The sequence below is a fragment of the Neurospora hispaniola genome, assembly GCF_033458365.1.
Source record: "Neurospora hispaniola strain FGSC 10403 chromosome Unknown B0T23scaffold_4, whole genome shotgun sequence".
Taxonomy (NCBI): Eukaryota; Fungi; Ascomycota; class Sordariomycetes; order Sordariales; family Sordariaceae; genus Neurospora; species Neurospora hispaniola.
In genome coordinates, this window is record NW_026944409.1 from 4,258,935 (window position 1) to 4,278,977 (window position 20,043).

At 53.2% G+C, this 20,043-nt stretch overlaps 8 protein-coding genes across 8 annotated transcripts; 6 read left to right on the top strand and 2 right to left on the bottom strand.

The window, feature by feature from the left end:
• The first annotated feature begins 889 nt into the window (after positions 1 to 889).
• On the top strand, positions 890 to 2,992 carry B0T23DRAFT_381070 (isoprenoid synthase domain-containing protein). The gene is made up of 4 exons (XM_062837243.1): positions 890 to 1,338; positions 1,442 to 2,080; positions 2,190 to 2,462; positions 2,522 to 2,992. Exons 1-4 carry the CDS (start codon positions 1,088 to 1,090, stop codon positions 2,595 to 2,597), a joined length of 1,239 nt encoding a protein of 412 aa, XP_062693508.1. The 5' UTR covers positions 890 to 1,087; the 3' UTR covers positions 2,598 to 2,992.
• On the bottom strand, positions 2,915 to 5,830 carry B0T23DRAFT_317812 (eukaryotic membrane protein family-domain-containing protein; the record flags this gene model as incomplete). The annotated part of the gene is made up of 2 exons (XM_062835027.1): positions 2,915 to 3,700; positions 3,752 to 5,830. 2 exons carry the CDS (start codon positions 5,828 to 5,830, stop codon positions 2,915 to 2,917), a joined length of 2,865 nt encoding a protein of 954 aa, XP_062693509.1.
• Positions 5,831 to 6,782: 952 nt separating this feature from the next.
• B0T23DRAFT_154934 (uncharacterized protein) lies at positions 6,783 to 7,860 on the top strand. Its single transcript, XM_062832611.1, has one exon. The coding sequence runs from the start codon at positions 6,992 to 6,994 to the stop codon at positions 7,733 to 7,735; it is 744 nt and encodes a 247-aa protein (XP_062693510.1). The 5' UTR covers positions 6,783 to 6,991; the 3' UTR covers positions 7,736 to 7,860.
• Positions 7,694 to 9,192, bottom strand: B0T23DRAFT_154959 (dienelactone hydrolase). Its single transcript, XM_062832612.1, has 3 exons — positions 8,860 to 9,192; positions 8,413 to 8,797; positions 7,694 to 8,320 (listed from the first exon to the last, which is right to left on the bottom strand). Exons 1-3 carry the CDS (start codon positions 8,907 to 8,909, stop codon positions 7,985 to 7,987), a joined length of 771 nt encoding a protein of 256 aa, XP_062693511.1. The 5' UTR covers positions 8,910 to 9,192; the 3' UTR covers positions 7,694 to 7,984.
• Positions 9,193 to 11,123: 1,931 nt separating this feature from the next.
• B0T23DRAFT_412973 (uncharacterized protein) lies at positions 11,124 to 12,003 on the top strand (the record flags this gene model as incomplete). The annotated part of the gene is made up of 5 exons (XM_062839502.1): positions 11,124 to 11,307; positions 11,416 to 11,470; positions 11,505 to 11,563; positions 11,624 to 11,767; positions 11,893 to 12,003. Exons 1-5 carry the CDS (start codon positions 11,299 to 11,301, stop codon positions 12,001 to 12,003), a joined length of 378 nt encoding a protein of 125 aa, XP_062693512.1. The 5' UTR covers positions 11,124 to 11,298.
• An 813-nt stretch (positions 12,004 to 12,816) lies between these two features.
• On the top strand, positions 12,817 to 14,132 carry B0T23DRAFT_154993 (uncharacterized protein). Its single transcript, XM_062832614.1, has 3 exons — positions 12,817 to 13,129; positions 13,254 to 13,357; positions 13,533 to 14,132. Exons 1-3 carry the CDS (start codon positions 12,866 to 12,868, stop codon positions 13,819 to 13,821), a joined length of 657 nt encoding a protein of 218 aa, XP_062693513.1. The 5' UTR covers positions 12,817 to 12,865; the 3' UTR covers positions 13,822 to 14,132.
• B0T23DRAFT_154986 (amino acid permease/ SLC12A domain-containing protein) lies at positions 13,987 to 16,323 on the top strand. Its single transcript, XM_062832613.1, has 3 exons — positions 13,987 to 14,305; positions 14,360 to 15,705; positions 15,825 to 16,323. The coding sequence occupies exons 1-3, from the start codon at positions 14,151 to 14,153 to the stop codon at positions 16,028 to 16,030; spliced, it is 1,707 nt and encodes a 568-aa protein (XP_062693514.1). The 5' UTR covers positions 13,987 to 14,150; the 3' UTR covers positions 16,031 to 16,323.
• Positions 16,324 to 18,059: 1,736 nt separating this feature from the next.
• B0T23DRAFT_381082 (glycoside hydrolase superfamily) lies at positions 18,060 to 19,990 on the top strand. The gene is made up of 3 exons (XM_062837244.1): positions 18,060 to 18,826; positions 18,904 to 19,050; positions 19,122 to 19,990. The coding sequence occupies exons 1-3, from the start codon at positions 18,412 to 18,414 to the stop codon at positions 19,895 to 19,897; spliced, it is 1,338 nt and encodes a 445-aa protein (XP_062693515.1). The 5' UTR covers positions 18,060 to 18,411; the 3' UTR covers positions 19,898 to 19,990.
• Positions 19,991 to 20,043: the final 53 nt, after the last annotated feature.

Consider the following 20,043-nt stretch of genomic DNA (forward strand, 5'->3'; position numbering starts at 1 on the left):
CCGCTCCAGTCTGACCGCCACATAAACATCGTAAGTCTGTTGATACGTGACGACAGTAAAACCTTGACTCACCCATCTTACCACCAATCTTGAGGATACCTAGATATTTATAGTCTGATTACTGGTCTATACTCGCATGGATGCCCCCTATCGATTGAGGCACCAGGCACCGCCGCATCCGCACCCTCCCAGTTACACTTTCAAGCGCCCCCTTCCCGGCAACAGCCATGAACCTCGACAATCAAAGCAGCCTTCATGACCCAGGGCTCGTATAGCTCGTATAAATGCCGGTCTAGAAGACAGAGATGGACATGACGAGAGGACTGAGCTCCTGTGTCAGCGGTGCGTACTGCCGGCCATGCAGCTGCTGCAGAGACCTCCAGCTAGCACTCCCAGCCAGCCAGACCGACCCAGTCCACACATTGTTAGCGTGAATAACTCTGCAGACCTTTTGCTCCTTATCAACACTCTCAAGCTTTGGTCCAACCCTAGGTGCTGCCGTGCACACCCAGTACACCCGTGGCATCATCCTTGAATACCTCGACCTTCACAGTTCCTTCGGCCTCAACGTCAGTTGTACGAAGTCGTACATACCAGCATTACAATGAGGGAAACCAATTGTTATGTTTCCGGCGTGCGAACGGTTTCGTCCTGTAACAACTTTACAGGGTAGAAACGAAAATAAAAAGTCGAAGAAGGATTCTGGGCCTCGGATCCGTATTCCGGACTCCAGGATTGACGTACCGGACCAAACAGGCTATCGTTAGAATGAGCTGGAAATGACGATTCCAAAGGTACCAGTGGTTTTCTCACAGAATCCTCCGCGCGGCTCAAACTGTCTATAAGAAAGGGAGGACCTTCAAGGCAAAAAGAATGTAACTTTGCCAGAGACACTGACCCATATGTCTCTCAATCTACTTCTTTTCCACACGTACACCATACCGTTTGTTTGGTTTTGAACGCTCATTCGAATATACCACCCGATTCTTCGTAAGGCGGTCATCCATCGAGCTGTATCCTCCGACTGTATCCCTTTGCCCCAATCTTTCGTTGAACACTACAACCTACATACTCTACTCATTCGTACATGACGCTGGAGGTGACCATGGCCCCCGCCACCTCTGAAAGACCAACAACGGCCCAAGTCTATGCCAACCTCCATGGCCTCAAACTGCACTTTCCCAGTCTCCAGTCAATTCTCTCCTCCTTTCCCACGGAGCTCAGCCCGCACTATGGCCGACTTTGTGAGATTGTGGAGAAAAACATTGATGACAGGATCGAGGAACCGGACATAAGGGCGAAAGCGAAGAAGATCAACATTGCTCTGCTCTGCGCATAGTGAGTGTACCCCCCCCTTTTTTTTTCTTCCACCCGTCAACATCAATAAACCATTAGCGACGGACACCTCAGGGGGGGGAAATGGACACTGATAGACATGCAGTTGGTGGCCCCGTTCTTCACTTGAGCGGTTGGTGACGATGAGCTGGTTTGTCTTCTGGATCTTCGTATGGGATGATGAAGCCGAGGAGTCATCAACTCAGGACCTGGACTTGGACTCGAAGACCACTTTAAGTGAAAGGGCATTGAGATACGTTGCCTTTCACTTGGGTCTTGATCCTCCATCCCCCCCACCTTCAGGCAACATTGCATGTGTTCTTCCTTCTTCTCCGCCGACCAGCCGCCGCCACCACCATCAATCAGAGGACTCCTCCGACCCCGATTCCCTCTTTCTCTCGTCCTCGTCGTCGAAGGAGCCGCCCCCGCCGACAAAGTACTCGGTCCTCTTCAAACCTGCGGCCGAGGGCTTCAAACAAGGCTGCACTCTCACTGAGCGAACAAGACTCTATTCGGAGATCCAACTGTACCTGCACTCGTCCGCGCTGGAAGTAGCCACCTACGCGGGCGGCAACGGCACAGTTCCTACCGAGAAAGAGTACTGGGTTTATAGGCGCGGCACGAATGGGATCGGATTCTTCTCTTGTTTGGGGGAGTTCATGACCGAGATCACGATTCCTCAATATCTGTTTCAAACAGAAGAGATGAAGACGCTGTGGGAGGAGTTGGCCAAGAATGTTGTCATGTGAGTCCTATTTTTTTCCCCTGCTTTCGTGCCGTCCTGCCAGCCCATTTCTCGGGGTGTTTGTTTGTTTTCTTGTGAACTATATGTGACTGACAAAGAGCGGCGGCAGTGTAAACGACGTCCTTTCCCTGCCAAAAGAGATGAAGGTCAACTGGCCTGGGCTTGTGGCTATTGACCTCACCTACCGCACATCTGGTCATAATCTGGATAAGGCTATCAATCTCCTCGTTGAAGATTTGCGTCAAGTCAGTAACAAGATGGAAGCAGCTGGCGCGAGACTTCGGGAGATGGTCGCTCAAGATCCCGACCCTATGGTGAGGAAGCATGTTGAGAAGTACCTGCACTCGGTGTATACGATCATGACTGGGCATTACGAGTGGACGTTCGTATCTCTCTTTCCATTTTCTTGCATGAGGGCCGAGAAAGCTGACATTCAAACAGGTTAGGAACCGAGCGGTATGGTCTTGCGAAAAAAGGGTGGTTGAAGAGTGATAAGAGTGTTGCTATTCCTTTGTAAACACCATTAGGTAGAGGTATCTGCTACCTTGCTCGGGTAGGAAACTCACGCACCTCTATTCAACGAAAGACAGCGTTTGAATTGCCGACGACGGCACAAGACTCAATCAAGATGTAGATGCCGCAGGCTATCAGGAAGGACAGATTTTGTATCAACCTGGGTTCCCACCGAACTCCAATGACAGACATAGGTAGGTATGTATATAATACAGATAATAATATTATGTATGTGTTTGGTGACGCCGGATCCAGGAAGTAATAATGAATTGACCATTACAAGCTTCGATTTCTCCCAACTTCAGAATGGCATGGATCCCTTTACCAAATCCTCTTGGCAATCATCTCATACCTCATCACTGTTCCCAAATCCTTTTCTGGTTTCCCACCACCCCCTCCTCCCTTCCCTCCCCCGCCGCCCTTCTCCCTCTCCCGTACTTTGTTCAGCCCCTTAGGATCATCGGCAAATATCCACCTCCTTCTTTCTTCTCCCACCTCGACCTGTCCATACCCCCCTACTCTCTTGCCTTGTGTCTCAAATGACTCCTTTTCCGCCTGTCCAGCAGCAATGGCAGCCTCCTTAACCTTCATCCTTGCGTACCTGTCTCTCGAATACCGCAGCAAGAACATACCCAACAAAAGCTTGAAGATGAGAAGCACCAAAAAGATCAGAAGGAAGACGGTTATCATGGTCAGAAAAGCAATGACGTCGTCGGATGTCCATTTCCACTCTGGCAACCACTTGGACACCGAGTGCCAAATGTGAGTTGCGAGGCCGGCTGGTTCGGGTGTATCCCCTGTGGGAGCCGAGGCCGGGCCATAAACATTATCCCCCAGTCCACCGGATTCACCGAAAGGGTAGCCGTATACCGCTCGGCCTAGAGCAATGCGGATCTTCTTGTCTAGATGGTCCAAAGCGGCTAGCATGGCGGGTGAGGGTGTAGCTGATTCGACGGAGAGAGAAGTTTGTGTCGAAGGCGGCAGAGGAGGAGGGACATGTACGGCAACGAACATGTTATAAATCTGGAATGAGGCGCGGATGAAGAGGCAGGACAAGGGCAATAGGGGCAGGCCCAGGCGGCGGGTTAACTGGGGCGTTACGAAGGCCTGAACTGCTGTTAGACGATGAAGGTAAGAAGGGGGAGAGGGCAGACGTACATTCGTATAGTAGTCCTTGCACAATATATCCAAAATCCTGCTATAGAAGTTCGGTTTGATATTGTTAAACTTGTTCACGTAAGCATGCTTGATCCAGTCCACCACCATCTCGCTTGCAATGACCACAGCGAGCGGGCTCAGTACTTCGCCGGACCACAGCCAGTTGGGCAGAATCGTAAAGCTCGCGGGCAGTATACTCGCCGTATGTAGAGGAAAGGAACTAGGGCCCGTATCTTCGCTGCCTGCCCCAGGCACACTGAGCCCGCCAACCTCCACCACGTTACGCATGGCGATGATCAACAGCATGATCCACAGCTGGAACCGCTCGACGATATCGGCACAAGCCATCTGGAAGGTGTTCTCCTTTTCGAACCTCTTGAACACGGCTGACTTGATTTCGACGAACTGGTTCGACATAAGAAGTGTCAACAGCGTGTTACTGTACGAGTTAACAGCCACGTTCAGCGCAATGACCTGATAAAACAGAATCACCGCATGCAGGATGTTGTACACCAGCGCCAGACAGAAGATGCCCAAGGGGAGCAAGACCTTGCTGCGCCCTAGGCTATCCCTCGACAACGTCTCGTTACTGAACAAGCATTCAAAGATGTCTTGCCCGAGGGCCGACAACAGACGGTCGCCCACTTCGAGCAGGTTGTAGATGGTGTATAGCTTGATGGCGGATTGAGCGCGAATGGAATGATACATGCGCGAGGCGTCGAGAGACATGAGGGCAATGGAGGAGAAGATGACGACGGCGCCTTGGAGCAGGTCGGCTTTGTTGTAGTGTGACAGGTTGGACGGGTTGGACTTGGTGCGGCGGTGACCGAGGTAGCCTCTCCCACGACGACTGGGACCGGGGGGCTTAGTCCCGGGAGCCATGCGGAGGTTGGGATGACGAGTGTCGGCGCCGGTGGTGGTGGTGGTGGTAGTAGCAGCAGTGCTATTGTGATTGACTGGCTGCTCCCGTACCCGACTTTGACTCCTGGACCGCTGACCATCCGTACTGGCGACTGACTCAGACCGACCCCGACGGCCGCGCTTCCACATGCGGCCTAAGCCGTACCACACGAATCCTACCACCCATCGAGTTTCTTTGCCGATAACATATCCCCACCATTGAAGGAGAATCCACACGGCAATGCCAAAGCGCATAGGTAGGACGGTGAAGGTCCACAGCCAAGCGTCCAGACAAGCCAAAGCACCAAAGGTTATGCATCGCTCGAGGACAAAGGGCAGAACCAAGAAGTTCTTCAACCGCTCAAACTTGATTGCGCTCGACTCGTAGGGGATGTCGCTTGTGTATGAGTGGTGTATGTAGAGAGGACTCGGTCGCGATCCAGCCAGCTCGAGTTGCAGGAGCGTAGGGACTGACATGGGCGGTAGAGGGATAGAGGACGGTATGGGAGATGGGGGCGCCGGGTCGGGCTCGGGCTGGCGCAGTGGAGGGGCGGTCCTGGGTTCGGCGCCAGTGTTCAAGTTGCTCGTTCCATCGAGATCGAGAGGCGGCGGTCGAGGATTCGGCTGGTACGAATTGCGACGGATCGAGGCCTGCTGAGCTGGGTGAGCTTGTTGGGCAGCCGTGGCCGTCTGACGCCTGCTCACCGGTGGAGTAGACACGGTTCGCGCGGCGATTGCAGGCCTTTGTGGGTGTGTTCTTGTGCTCGATGTGCTGTGACCATTCCCATTTGCAAGTCCCAGTTGAGACTGGAGTCTAGAGCTTACTTCGGCAAGGGCGGGTGAGAATGTAGGCTCAGCCGGCTGGCGGTCGGGAGCTGTCGCAATGGGTAGGGACTCGGGGGCGTTTGTCAGTTCTTGGATCTTGGAGGCGGACAGACGGCGTACTCCGTTTTGAGCACCTGTCTTTGTCTCAGATCGGCTTCGGGTCTTGGAGCGGCTGGGACTGGGAGGTTGCGCAGGAGTGGCTGGCTGAGTCTCAGGCTCGGGTGTGGGCAGATGGACAAAAGGCACGAAGGGCTCTGTCGGGCCAGTAGAGGACGATGTCTCGTTGAAGGGGGTGAGGCGGTCGTTCGAGTGTTCTGGAGCCGTGGTGCCGTTCGTAACTCTTGCGGATGTCATGTTGGTGTCGTGGGCCGCCCGAGCTGCGAGGTCGCTTGCGGTGAGGTGCGGAGATGGGAGATGGGTGGGTGCTGTGCTGGAGTGCTCATCGCCATCTTCGACGCTTGCTTTCACATCAATGACTTGTACTATCGGGGCATGTGCTTGTGTGTTGGTGTCGTGGCCGTGGCCGTTCTGCTGTCCGCCATCTGGGACCGCAGTGTCCCCCTCCATGGTTTTCGTCCGGGCGGAGTATTTACCGCACTTCGTATAGCTGTTATGACCGGTCCAGTGCCTTCATGTTGCTGTTGTTGGGCAAGGCGGGTGTCGTGACAAAAGATCAAAGAATGACACGAGGCGGACAGCGAGAAAGAACAAGTGGATGATCGGCGTGTGGTTCAGCCTTGGCGCCAATGACGTTGCGGTTCCTGGCCGTTAAGGTAGCTCCACTAATGAGCTGCTGGAGACCCCTGTAAAGTGCTCCCCGGCAACATTCCTTATCTTCCGTTGATATCGAATTTTCGTAGGTCTGCCATCTGGTCGGTATTGAGTTGAACCTCCCGTGTTCGATTCCCGATCTGATCAGTCTGACTTTTTGCTGTTGTTTTCCTACGTCCTTCACTTTCAAGATACTTACCCGAAACATCAGATCTCGAATCGATGTCGTTGCCTTAATTTATTTTTCCTGCACCGGACCCCGATTCAGCTGCAGCGATGTACACTATAGCCGCCTCGGTCTGTGCATCATTCACATACGTACATAATTCAAAGGTCTTGGCCCCTTGCAGCATCATGTGCTTGGGGTTAGGGTTGACACCCCCTTGTCGGCTTGTCGCCTTTCAACCTTCATGACCCTCGTCGGCGAAGAATCGGAGAACCGACGCCGGCAATGTCGTGAAGCCCGACATTGAGAATATGCCTCGAGGACAGGCAAGAAACCATCGTCTCTATGATACGGCTAAAAATAGAATTGCTGTGACTGATATGGCCTACCACGCCTCCACGCCCTTTCGCTGACAAGGGTCGGCCCAAGACTGGAAATAGTGGATTGAGTCACTTGCAATTGAAAGGATTCGGGCTATCACTCCTATGACTCCGGATATAAAACCCATCGGGCCCTACCACACCAATACAGGTGATTCACCACTCGCTACAGTACCTCACGTTCAGCTTTGAATCAAAATGACGGCCTCAACGGAGTCGCCATCCACCGCCCCCTCGGCCCCCCTCGCCGACGAAAAAGTCGCCATGCGCAACACCAATGAGGCCGTCGCAACTTCCCAACTCCCCAGTCCTCCTCTCCAGGGCCGTATCAACGCCGACATCTTCATCGCTCCAGCTTCCCTTGCCGAAGACGATGCCTTCGTCCACAGTCTAACCAACCTTATCAATGAGATCTATACCGACGCCGAGCGCGGTTTCTGGTCCATCGATCCCTTCACCCGCACCAACCCGGCCGAAGTCCGCTCCTTCATCACCAGTGGGACCCTAGCCATCGCATGGCTCCCGGGGTACTCACGGCCGCCGCGCATTGAGTACCTGCTGGGCTGCGGCCGCGTGCAACTCCTCCCCTCTCCTTCCGAGGCCGACTCTCGCACCACTGCGCGTTTCAGCCCCGACCCGGATACAGCAATCGGACAGTTTGGATGTCTGATCTGCCGTCCTGAATACCGGGGTTCCGGAGTGGGGAGGGACCTTCTCAAGTTCGCCGAGGACTGGACGAGGGAGAAGGGAGGGAAGAAGATGCAGGTGGAGCTGGTGGTGGGAGACGGGTGGGAACATGAGGAGAAGACGAAGCTGGCCGGTTGGTACGAGAGAGCTGGGTATAAAAATGTCAAGGAGATGGATTTGTCTGAGGGGATTCCAGAACTAGGGCCGTTGTTGGCGAGGAAGGCTAGGTATAGAGTTTACCACAAGGCTCTCTAAAGTCGAGGGGAATGGAGCTAGGCATGGAGTTGGGTGGAGGGACCATGAAGCTGCCATGATATGAAGGAGGGAAACGGGCGTGTGGGCTTTATGCGACTGTACTTTTGTTCTTCACATTCATCAAATCGTCCTTTGGTTCGTACATTTACGTATCAACAACGATCGATATTCGCTCTCTCGCTTGCTCCCGGGCAAGCAATTAGCAAACACCTCCAACCAGGTTCGGGTATCTCATCTACTCCATCCCCTTTACTCCAAATACTCTCCAAACCAAGCGACAGCCTGCGCAAACGCCTGCTCCCTCGCAAACTTCTCCGGCTTCTTGCTGAGATCGGCGCGCATGGCGAAGCCGTGGGAGACGCCAGAGTACAGGGTGACCTGGTAGGGCAAACCCGTCTCCTTGAGGATCTCCTCGGACTTGTGGCGCAGCTCGGCAGGGAAAATGGAGTCAGTCTCGGCGGCGGCAATGGCCAAAGGACCGGAGATGGCGGCGAGCTCTTCCTCCTCGACGAAGGAGGGATGGGCGACAAAGCCGACGTCGATGCCGGTGTAGGGGGCGGTGGCCGTCATGTTGCGGACAAGGGACTTTTGGGCATGTCAGTGACTGTTGGCAACTGAAAGGGGAAAAGACCAGCGCTTCCAGTGGGGGGCAGAAAAGAGAAAGGGACGGAGCTTACCTTGGCACCAAAGCAGTATCCCAACGCTCCGATCTTGGTCGCTCCATACTGCTCCTTCAGAGCCTTGATTCCGGCCTGCACAATGGGATCGACGAAGTCCTTGGTATGCGGGTTATCGCCGGTGCTGCCCTTGGTCAGCCAGCCCATGATGTCAAAGTCGTCGGGGCGGTTGAGCGGGAGCGGGTCGCCGTTGAGGATGTCGAGAACCATGGTAAGGTAGCCCTGGGCGGCCAGCTGGTCGGCCATCAGCTTGGAGTTTTGCCAGATGCCGATGATGTCGGGAAGGAAGAGGAGGGCTTTGCCGGTCTTCTGGGAGCCAGTGGGCTGGGCGATGTAGGCGTCCCACTTGTCGGCGACCTTGGTCATGGTGCCGGTTGGCTCGCCCCTGGAAGCAAACAGGTGTCAGCGACCAGACAGTGGTGTAGGGAGGTTGGTTGTCAAACTTACTCATGGCGGAAGCCCATGACGCAGCACTTGGAGGGAGGATTAGAGGCCATTGTGATGTCTGTTTGTGGTGTTCAGCGGTTTGGTGATACCTGCCCGGTGAAAGGAGGAAAGACTCGAAGAAAGGGGAAAGGAGTGGTTCAAATTAAAGGCATCCGAGAGCGATTTGTAAGCTTGACTACGGCGTCATAAATCCTGTCCGATTTCCCACGCGTCAATGCCGAGCCCACTTTTGACCCCATTCCCAGTTCCCTTCGCCGTCGCACGCTCGTTAGCGCCGAAGATCATCAAAGCCCCCGCTGCGGAAACTTGCCGAACGCTCCGGGAGAGCGCCGAATCGGAACCGCATGCCGACGTGTTGGCGGTGACAATTGCTGTTGATTCTGGATTGTTCTGGTTGTATTTCCAAAACCAATACAGCTTGTACTTCTGACTCTATTCCGACGACCTATTGGGAGATGGCGGGGCAATACACATCAGGGCAATGCTGCCCCTGGTTTGGTGGTTAGAGGTACTGTAGCGCGGCCCGGAGCACGCACGCCCCACATCCTTTGACTCGGGTAGCAGGATCAGACACGTTTATCTACGCGCTCTGATTGGCTGATGATGCCTGATTGGAAGAGAGAAGGAGGTGACAGAAGGAATTCAAATACGACTTGAAACCTCTTATTCTGGCCAGAATCACCAGAATTCCGTCACCAGAATTCACTCCTCTCGATCTACAATGATTGGTATAAGTACAGGAGTTTCCGCTCCTAGTTTGACATTCTTATCAGAAAGTAGGGTTAGGGTCGATATCCTCTTTTTTCCTGGGCCCAATCGAGTACGCACGTGCACGCCAAGCATTCCAAGCCGTTTCGGCAGGCATCATGTCTGAGTATATAGATGAATTTGCCAGCGGCGAAACATGAGACATTTCGATCCTCGAGACAGACGGCAAGAAGGGTCGACTTCCCTTCAAACCGTTCAACATGAACACAAACCGCACCCATTGTCCAGTATATCTACGCACTCCGTGTGGCTCGAAAATAGATGCATGGTAATTCGTCAAGGTGAGTTCCGTCGGTTTGTACTATGCAGCGGGTGGCATTCGTTTGCACGAGGTCGAAAAAGAACTACTGAAAGCGGCCGCCGGAAGAAGAGCCCTGACAGACACTGATCGCGCGCTTGAAGTGAAACAAAAAGTGAAGCAAGTTTCCCGGCACCTCAATCGGATGTGACCTCCATTGCTGCTTTACAGTAGGTACCTGTAAGTTGGTGACATGGACTCATGTCTCCTGTGTGGAAGACTCGGGGCATGTGGTGAGGCCCTGAAAATGATCGTGCTGAATGTACCATATGCAAGACCTTTGATCCCTGTCGCCGGTATCTACTGCCTTCCAAGGCGAAGGGGATTAATGGCACCTCCAGCCCTCAGAATTGATCAAGTGAAAATGATGTTCCCTCAAGGCATATGTCAAACACGGGAAGACACCTCAGCGTTATAAGGGTATTACCCCACGGGGAAGTGAAGCCATAAAGCCATCAATGTGAACCCAAGGGTCCTTTGGTCCGGGGAAGAGATGGAGACGGCGCCACTGTTAGGTAAGGAAATGAGTAGAAAGTCTATGACTGGATGGCCAAGAGAAATATAGCAATCTCAACACATCAAATCGACATGTGTTGCAGTGTCGGCTTTGCAGCCTTGTGATGTGATGGCACAAGGGTTGAAGTACTTCAGCAGAATCGTCCAGTCCTTCTCACATCGCTACGGTTTACGGATACAGGGCGAATTCTTCTACGAAGACCGCTTTCCACACTTACCAATTGACAGTGGGCATAAGATACCTCGGCTACCCAGAGGTACACTTCAGGCTGAGCAACATATATATGCATTTACCCAATCGAAATTCCAAGGTAATGAAGGAATGAAATGGCTCATTGATGGTGCAGTGGCTCATGGTACGTGTGGGACCCCTGCAATGGTCGCTGGGTCGGCCGCGGTGGCCAACATGTTCAGACCAAACTGCTTGGATGGGATTGTAGCTGGGAAAGAGAAGGATTCTAGAACCTCGAATCTTGTTTTTGATGTTGCCTCAATGTAAGCCCAAGGTCGCATTTTGAGGAGCTGAGTTGTTGAGTTGCAGCAGAAGCTGTCTGCCTCGATGCGAAGCCTTGAAGGGGGGAGACGCCACGCACACGACAGGAAGGTCGTGTGTCTGTGGCACCTCGCCTGAATCTCGCCTCCGACATGAAAATCTGGTGCTCATCGTTTTTCGGATGGGCTTGGCATGATTGAACAGCTGGTGACTGAGGCTCTTGTTAGCCCGAGTGGCTGTAAAGTGCAAAATTTGAAGTTATCATGTCTAGGTACCATTGGGTAATCTTTGCTTTCATGAACTTGTGGAAACAAAAGGTTCACCAAGACCCGATGCTGTTGGGTCCAAGTGAAATGGAGTCACCATGGGCCCCGTAAGTAGGCAGATGGCACAGTAAAGAAAGGCTGTGTTCCACTGACCGAGAAGTGCGCACAATTGAACGGTCAGAACGGTGAAGATAAGACATGCTGGTAAGCACTAGCCTTTCAGCATGAAGGAGGCTGTCAACGGCTCCATGCCACCATGTTTGAGGGACTGTATGGATCAATGCAAAGATTTCTCGTCAATCAGTAAGGTGTCAAAAACTGTTGTGCACCAGACACGGAACTTGGCCACGTCTTGAGATGCGTGTGAAGAAGGCAGTTTGCCTTTTCTTTTTTCCGCAGCTCGCTTCAGTTATCGGTTCATAGTACGGGTTGAAGCAGGTGAAGGATCCTCTCAGTCTGGACTTCGGTTCGAGAAGCAGGCAGGACAAGGGAACAAATGGGGGCTACATGGTACGCAGAAATGGAATGGGGGAATTGCCCCTGGTTGTGCGTGGTGACCAGGGAGGTGTGTAGACTGCTAGTGGGTGGGATGCAAGCCATGGCCGCAATGGCACCCAATCTATCTGGTGAACGGCTTCATCTAAATGGTCGAAGCGGTTGTCGAATGGGGATTGGTAGATTGGGTGGACTAGACCGGGCGGGCTGGGCAGAACGGGCAGTCCCTCGGACGAACGCAGACAATGTTCTTTGTTGATGACGGAAGGGTCCAACTGACGATACTTGGTACTAGTTTCGGAAAGTAGAGGTATCGATGAAAGTGTTTCGATTCCCTGTCCAAGGAAGGAGCCATTCCACCCGAACTCGAGCAACCTTCCTTCCTTATCATGACTGGGAGCGCAGAGGGGGGGAACGCGACGACATTGGCCGACAAGCGAGGAAGAATGGGGGTGGGAACCGGTGGCCGAAATGGGACAAGATCGTGATAAGGAACGCGTACGATACGGTACGTATGTTTCATCGACTCGACATGGACGGGATGTTGGTCGCCCAATCGACAACGTTGGGAAAGGACGGGATGGAGTGCTCCAGTCCCGCCTCTGCTCCCGTCTCTCTTGCCTTGGGAAAGGGAAATGAGACCGATGGTCCCCTCACTCCAAAAGCTTAACTGCTCCTGCCCCTTTGTCAGCCCGCTTTGCTTGATCGCCTTTGGCGTGCTCGACATGTCTTGTCCCGGCTTGGTTCATCTTGGGGAAAAAGCTTGAATAAAAGAAGGATCGAATGAAGTCGAGACACAAGATGAGATCCACATGACAAGAAGGCACCCGGCTTGGCTGAAGTGAAGAGTGGAGGACTCAAATAGCGCCCGCTTTTAGGGAGGCGTCAGTGGATATAGTGGGTTAATTGGGCCCTTGTTTTGTGGTTTTAGCGCACCTTCCGGTCTGGGGTTCTTGGCGAGCTTGGCATCAGAGTGGATTTCCGTACCTTCCCCGGATGGGAACCATTCACATGCCACTCGAACCAATCGCGCGACGTCAAGTGATAAGACACGACGACGGGGGACGTAGGAGGCAGTGTCGTTCGACGGGTGGCAGCCCAGGAGCAGGCACTGCAGTCTCAATCTGGGACGATGACTTCCTTCCTTCCAGACGGGAGTGCGTGGACCGAATGACAGAGCAGCCCACTGCAGTGTGGGAGTGTTCTCTCCAGTTCTGCCTGTTTGTGCCAACTGGTGGACGACCCTCCGACGAGACTGGACGGCATGTGTTCCAGAAACGATCACCGAACCGACAATCAGTGCGACACCCACCAACAATCGACCGGCAAGCACTTCAATTGTCAGATTCAGCCAGAAGCCCGTCCGATGACCGATCCCATTTTCTGGTCAGGTCAACGGCCTTGCGTTGCCTTGCCTTGCCCGGCGTCACTCCAGTACGAAATCTGCCCTGTCGCTTTGCCATGACCACTGCCATCTGGACGATAAAACAGACAACCCAACAAAGGCATCAAGAGGAACATCGATGGCACTCCGCGGTTGGGCTGACACCTAGCTGAGGCAGAGGCTCCAGACCACCTACATGCCCGAGTGTCCCAGGAGAGTGGTATGCGTCCGATGCACTTTGAGACTGGCAGACGATGCCGGATCAGCAATCCAAATCGGTCAGTGTCCTCCGATATACCGTCCAGTGGACAAAAGCACTACTAATTCCCTTCTGTTTTCGCTTGTCACCTACACGTTGAACTCCTCCAGTGTGATGCAAAAACGATATCATGTCAAAGCTCTCTGGAGGCAGTGGGGTGAAGGTGGCCAAGGACTAACCTGGTTCCCGACCAGTGACGGACATGGCAGCCAGTCGACCATTCCCAAACCACGGCGTACCCGTTCCAAAAACGGACCTGTTATCTTCAAGTTGACCCCCCACACAGCCTCGTACGCCATCATCGCAGCTGGACTCCATCGAAGGCGGACACCAAGGCTGCGGTTGGCGACCCAGTGTGGTACTCAGGGACTGTCTTACAGCGGTGCTGTGAATATATCTCTCGCCAAATTATGCCCATTGGCCAGTCTCTCATACCGCAGGACATTTGGCCATGCAGACTGGTGGCGTGCTACCCGGCAATAGGAGGGTTGCAATATGAGACACCGACAACGATCCCGGTCAAGTGTAACAAAGAAGAAGCAAAGCCATGTTCATCATCCAGTTACTAGTGTGCGTAGCTATGCCGTCCAGGACGCACGCGGATATTGGATGAACAAGGTCTGGGCTGGGCGGGACATGAACCTTCAACCTTGCACACACATATCGTCCCCCCTCCCTTCTCGTTACCCGTCCTTTATAATACCCCAGATCTCCCTCCTTCCTGACGCGTTGCGCCTGCAGTCAGTCTTTTGTCGCACTACTGATGCTACTCTGACTACCGTCTCCCGCTTCCAAACATCGACGTCGAAACGATGGCGGAAAAACACCTACACTCTTCCGACCCGGAATTGGCCGGCGTCCCTTCACGACACAGCTCATCCGAGAGGAAAAACGATGCCTACATGGAGGGTGCCGCTGTCCTTGGTGGTGAGGACGAAGCGGCCAGGTATGGCTACGTGAGTCGTGGGTGAGTACCACTCCAATCTCGTCACAGCAATCACGGCGCTGACGACAACCATAGTCTCAAGTCGCGTCACATTCAGTTCATTGCTCTGGGCGGAACTATTGGTACCGGTCTCTTCCTCGGTATCGGAAATGCCTTCACCCACGCTGGCCCTCTCTCCATCCTGCTCGGTTATACCTTCACCGGTCTCGCTGTTTTCGGTATGATGCAGTGTCTTGGTGAGATGGCCACATGGCTTCCTCTTCCCGGTGCTATCCCTCAGTTCTGCGCTCGATACGTCGACGATGCTCTCGGTTTTGCTGTCGGTTGGAATAACTGGTACTCCGCCGCCATCACTTTATGCGCCGAAATCTCGGCCGCCTCTCTTGTCATCGGCTTCTGGGAAGGTGCTCAAAGTGTCAACGTCGCCGTATGGATCAGCATCATCTGGGTTGTCATCATTTTCCTCAACATCTTTGCCGTTTCCCTCTACGGCGAGGCCGAATTCTGGTTTGCATCTATGAAGCTTATTACCATTGTCGGCCTGCTCATCATGGCCTTCATTGTCGACCTTGGCGGAAACCCGCGCCACGAACGTCTTGGTTTTCGCTACTGGAAGAACCCGGGCGCCATGAAAGAGTATCCACCCCAGGTCCACGGCGACCTTGGTCGCTTTCTGGGTCTCTTTTCTACCCTCGTCAACGCTGCCTTCTCCTACGGCGGTGTGGAAATGGTCGCCGTTGCCGCTGGTGAGGCCGAAAACCCTCGCAAGAACATCCCCAAGGCCGTTCGTCGTGTCTTCTGGCGTATTCTCTTTTTCTACGTCTTGGGATCTCTCGCCATTGGTGTCCTTGTGTCTTCCAACGACAAGGGCCTCCTTGATGCTCAGGCCGAAGGCCGCTCCGACGCTGCTGCCTCCCCATGGGTTATCGGCATCAAGAACGCTGGCATCTCCGTCTTGCCCTCCATCATCAACGCTGTCATCTTGACTTCCGCGACTTCCTCTGGCAATGCCTTCCTTTACACCGGCTCTCGCTACCTCTACGCTTTGGCGCAGAACCGTCAGGCCCCACGTATCTTCCTCACTTGCAGTAAGAAGGGTGTCCCCTATTACGCCGTTGCCGCCACGGCTATCATCGGCGGTCTCACTTACCTCTCTGTCGATCCCAACGGTGGTGCCGCAAAGGCGTTCAGCTGGTTCCAGAACTTAACGACCATCGCTAGTCTCTTCACCTGGTGCTCGATCTGCGTTGCTTACCTTCGCTTCTACAAGGCGCTAAAGGCTCAGGGCATTAGCCGCGATACCTTGGTCTTCAAGAGCAGGTTTCAACCATACACGGCATGGTTCGCGCTTATCTACTTTGCTATCATTATCATTTTCAGCGGGTTTGCTGTCTTCATCAAAGGCAATTGGGATGTCGCTGGTAAGTCTCCCTTGACTTCGTCCATGTCACCGTTTCGCCTATGTAGCGGCCACCTCGTGGAGATCCCCGGGCGTGTCCCTGCTTCACTCAATAGAAGTACTAATAATGATTGCAAACAGATTTCATCGCTGCCTACATTGGCATCCCCATCTTCTTCCTTCTCTACGGTGGCTGGAAGATTATCAAGCGACCGAAGGTCATAAAACCATCAGAGGCCGATCTCACGACTGGAAAGGCGGCGCTTGATGCAGAGGATGAGCATTGGCAGAGAGAGTATAAGCCTCCTGTCACCATAATTGAAAAGATTTGGGATTGGTTGGCGTAAAATGTATAATCATAAGGCTTGATGGCGTTGGCGAAGGCGGTTGTTCTCGTTGTCTTCTGGAGAAGTGTCATGAGCAAGCGACTTGGTCGGAGAGAGCGGTGGTTTTCTAGAATTTATACCCCATAGGAAACTTGACGAATGCTAATGTCGATAACAACGGCCTCAATCGAAATGTCAATCCAGAGTTGTGCGTCGAAGAGTGCCAAGTTTTGCGGCTGGGTTCGGGTGTTCTCTATCAATCACACCATCTCTTCCTTTGAACGAGCAATAAACGAAAACCGAAACGAAAAGGAAGGCCAGCTAGGTAGTCGAGCATTGATTGATTCCATGTTTATTGAAGCCGAAAGTCTGAAATGGTCAAAGGGAGGTGCGCCACTGCTGACGGATGAGGTAGTCCGGTTACTCACCACAGTCAGTTCAAAGTGGGGTGGAATTCGAGTATCACGTTCACTCCGGTTGTTCGGGACAGCTTTTAGTTACGTATGCTCCCCGAAAGACCACGAGGACTGTATCTGTAAGCCAGAAAGCTTGAGAAGGTTATGAGGGCTTGGTTTCACAAAGCTAACTGATCATTGAATGCTGTAGGAACGAAGACAAAGAATTCAGGGAGGGGAAGCGCTCACATGGCCGAGGTGCCCAAAAACCGAATGAGTAGCACAACCCAATTTGAAAGTCGACTGGAGTAAGAAATGTCCTCGACTGGAATAAGATAGACAAGGAAGGTGACACAGCCAAGTTGTCACGACTACATTGCAGATTCTTAGCTCGTCACAAGATGACTACGGGCACTGGCATCGGCATTTTGCAAGTGGCATTCGTCACATTTCTCACAAGACAAAACGCAAAGTGCAAGATCCTGCTGTCAGTTCTGAGGTCCAAAGACTCCTTCCTCGGCCTTACTGTCTAACCTTCCAGTCTCGGTCATCAACCAACAATGAGTTTGTCCGTCCATGACCTCAGCGATGAATTGTTGTCAGCCAGACCATTACTATATCATGGAGACACAGCATAAGCTCGTGACGCGTGATGACCACCGTGGATTTGGGTCCAGCACCTTATATCCGACTGCTTTACTTGTTACTGGGATGGTTGCGAGGTGTGGTTCGCTCTCTATCTGGTGGAAACGTGGCCTAGACCGTTGGGATCTCGGAGTATTTAAAAAGTTGGGGAAAATCTGGGGAAGTGACAGGTCAATATTTGGGCGAGCCTTGTCTGGGGCAGATGAATCATGAGTGAAGCTATGTTACATGTAGAGCCCAACGTCTGAGGACTGGAAAGTCTGGAGGCGATAGATTGACGCCACAGGAGTCCAGTGTTCCTACAGTAGTATGACTGAGGCTCCATTCGTGTCTCTCGCCGTCCCAAGATCTTGGCACAGGAACTACGATGTCTTCAAGTGCGTCATTGAACTACTCCATGTCTTCAAACGCGGTCAACCTCTCCGTCTCCGGAGTTCATCACCGGCTGGAACCTACGTTCTTGCGCCGCTCACTTGCTCCCTTGAAGTCCACATCTACGAGCTTCGATACCTACCTCATATTACTTTTTTTTCTTGACAATGTCGCAGAAGTAAGCAGAGAAGAAACTTGGCAGTTCTGTCTGGCGCTGGACTTTAAGATCTGAGGACATGGACGAATCGATCAAGTTCCTGAACGGAAACCGTGGCGTCAGCCATCCGCTCAATACCACACCCACCAGAATCACCACCCCGAAGACCACCGTCACGGGAACAGGACGTTCTTGTGTTGCCGTCAGCTCTAGTTCCGAGCTTCTTCCGAGACTGGCTCTAAGTTGCCCCTCTCCCATCACCCCTCTCTCTCACACTTTTGCTCGGTTCTTTCCGAGGAATTGCTCCGAGCTTTGAACTCATTGGACTTGGAGCTGGGGAGGGGATGCTCACTCAAGAAATATGTCCTGATGAGTGACTCCAACTGAGGAGCGGAGACAGAGGGTATTGGGGGCCGCTTATGGTCATTGGACTTTTTGGATAAGTGGAAGGTTGCACTTGCCTCCTCGTTCTCTCGGTTGTCGTACGTCTGCCCGTTCCAGAAAAAGAAGGTCAGAGTATCAGATGAGAGTTGAGCCTCCATTGGAACCTTAGAAATACCCTGGGCCGCCCAATTCACTGATCTCGCCTGTTCACCCTCCAGGTATTTAGGTTGCCCTGGTTTCCGTTTCTCCCCTTGCGTTAGACAACTCCACAATCAAGCCCTTTTCATTGTCACCTCTTCCAGCCTCCATCCAGGCTCGCTCCTTGCAAAATCCGGGCATCGAAGTAAGGGACAGCTCGCTCGGACGGCCTTTCAGTAGACCTTTCGGACCTGCCCTTTAGATTCCTTTATACCTACACTTCATCATCTAACCACCTCCAACTAATCAAGATGAAGCTGCTCACCTCCACCATTTTTTCGGCTATTCAGCCTTTTCTCTCCCTCCTTCTTCCCCGTTCGTTCCCTCTCCTTCTCGTCCTCTTAGCTTTCGCCTCCACCCTTTTTCCCCTGGCTTCAGCACAGCTCGACAAGTATGCCAAACTTGCCGGCCTCTCCTACTTCGGCACAGCCGTCGACAACCCTCGTCTATATAACGAGCAGTACATGTCTGTGCTTCAGGGGTCTGGCGAGTTTGGCTCGCTGACACCCATCAATGCACAGAAATGGAAGAAGACTGAGGAGGTCCAAGGAGTATTCACCTTTGCGGAAGCGGATGCTATAGCGAATACGGCGAAAGCTGGGGTGGGAGGAATGAAGACGCTGAGGTGTCATACCATGGTGTGGTATAAGGGGTTGCCTTCTTGGGGTATGTCCTCTTATATGTGTGCAGAGGCTGGAGAGCGAGAAACAAATGGAAACTGACGAGAGAGAATAATGCCTTAGTTGAGACGACGTACTCCCGCGACGACATGGAAAAGATCCTCGCCGCACACATCCAGAATCTGGCACAGTACTTCAAGGGGAGGTGTTATGCTTGGGATGTGGTCAATGAAGCCATCGACGAGAACGGAGTGTTTAGGCAGAGTCCAAGTACGTCTTTCCATGCCTTGCTCTTTCAATCCCGCCCATACCCTACCTATTTTAAGCTGACATCCCGCAAGTGTACAAAGCCATGGGCCTCGACTTCATCACTTTCTCCTTCAAGACCGCCGCCAAAGCCGACCCCGGCGCCAAGCTCTACTACAACGACTACGCCCTAGAATCACCGTCCCTCTCCACGGGCCCCAAAATTTCTATCACCCTGGCCATGCTCCGCACCGTAAAGGCCCAAGGCGGCACCGTCCACGGCGTCGGCTTCCAATCCCACCTCAAAGTCGGCCTTGTCCCTGCCCGTGCCGAGATTGTCAATACCATGCAGCAGTTCCTGGAGGTGGTGGATGAGGTGGCCATCACGGAGCTGGATATTCGACACAGCCCGCTGAAGGTGCCGAGCACGAGGGAAATGTGGAACGCGCAGGCGAGGGATTATGGAGAGGTGGTGGGCGCTTGCTTGGATGTCAACAAGGGGTATGGAGGGAGGAAATGCGTGGGGGTGACTTTGTGGGATTTCACCGACAAGTATTCGTGGGTGCCGAGCGAGATCCCCACAGAGGGGGAGGCGTGCATGTGGGATAACAATTATGTCAAGAAGCCGGCGTATTGGACGGTGTTGAATATGTTCAAGGCGTATGCGGCGGGCGCGTCGAGCAGGCGGGCGGGGATGGATGGAGTGGATGGTGGAAATGGGACGGTATCGGAACTGGACTTGGAGGCGGCAGCACATCGCGGGCCTGAGGGTGGTCCTGGGCTTGGAAGGGAACAAACGACGAAGACGGTTGTAGCGACTACGCTGGCGACGGCGAGGAGGGTTAGGTCGACTGCTAGGACAGGGGCGTGAAGCATGGTGGATGTTGGTGACAATGAAACCAGTGATGGTTGACATGTGATGGCGACTGACGGATGACTTGACGAGGTGTGCCACGAAGGCCTGATGCCAATTTGGCTTTTCTTGTACATGATTTTTGATGAGTACCTATCTGCTTC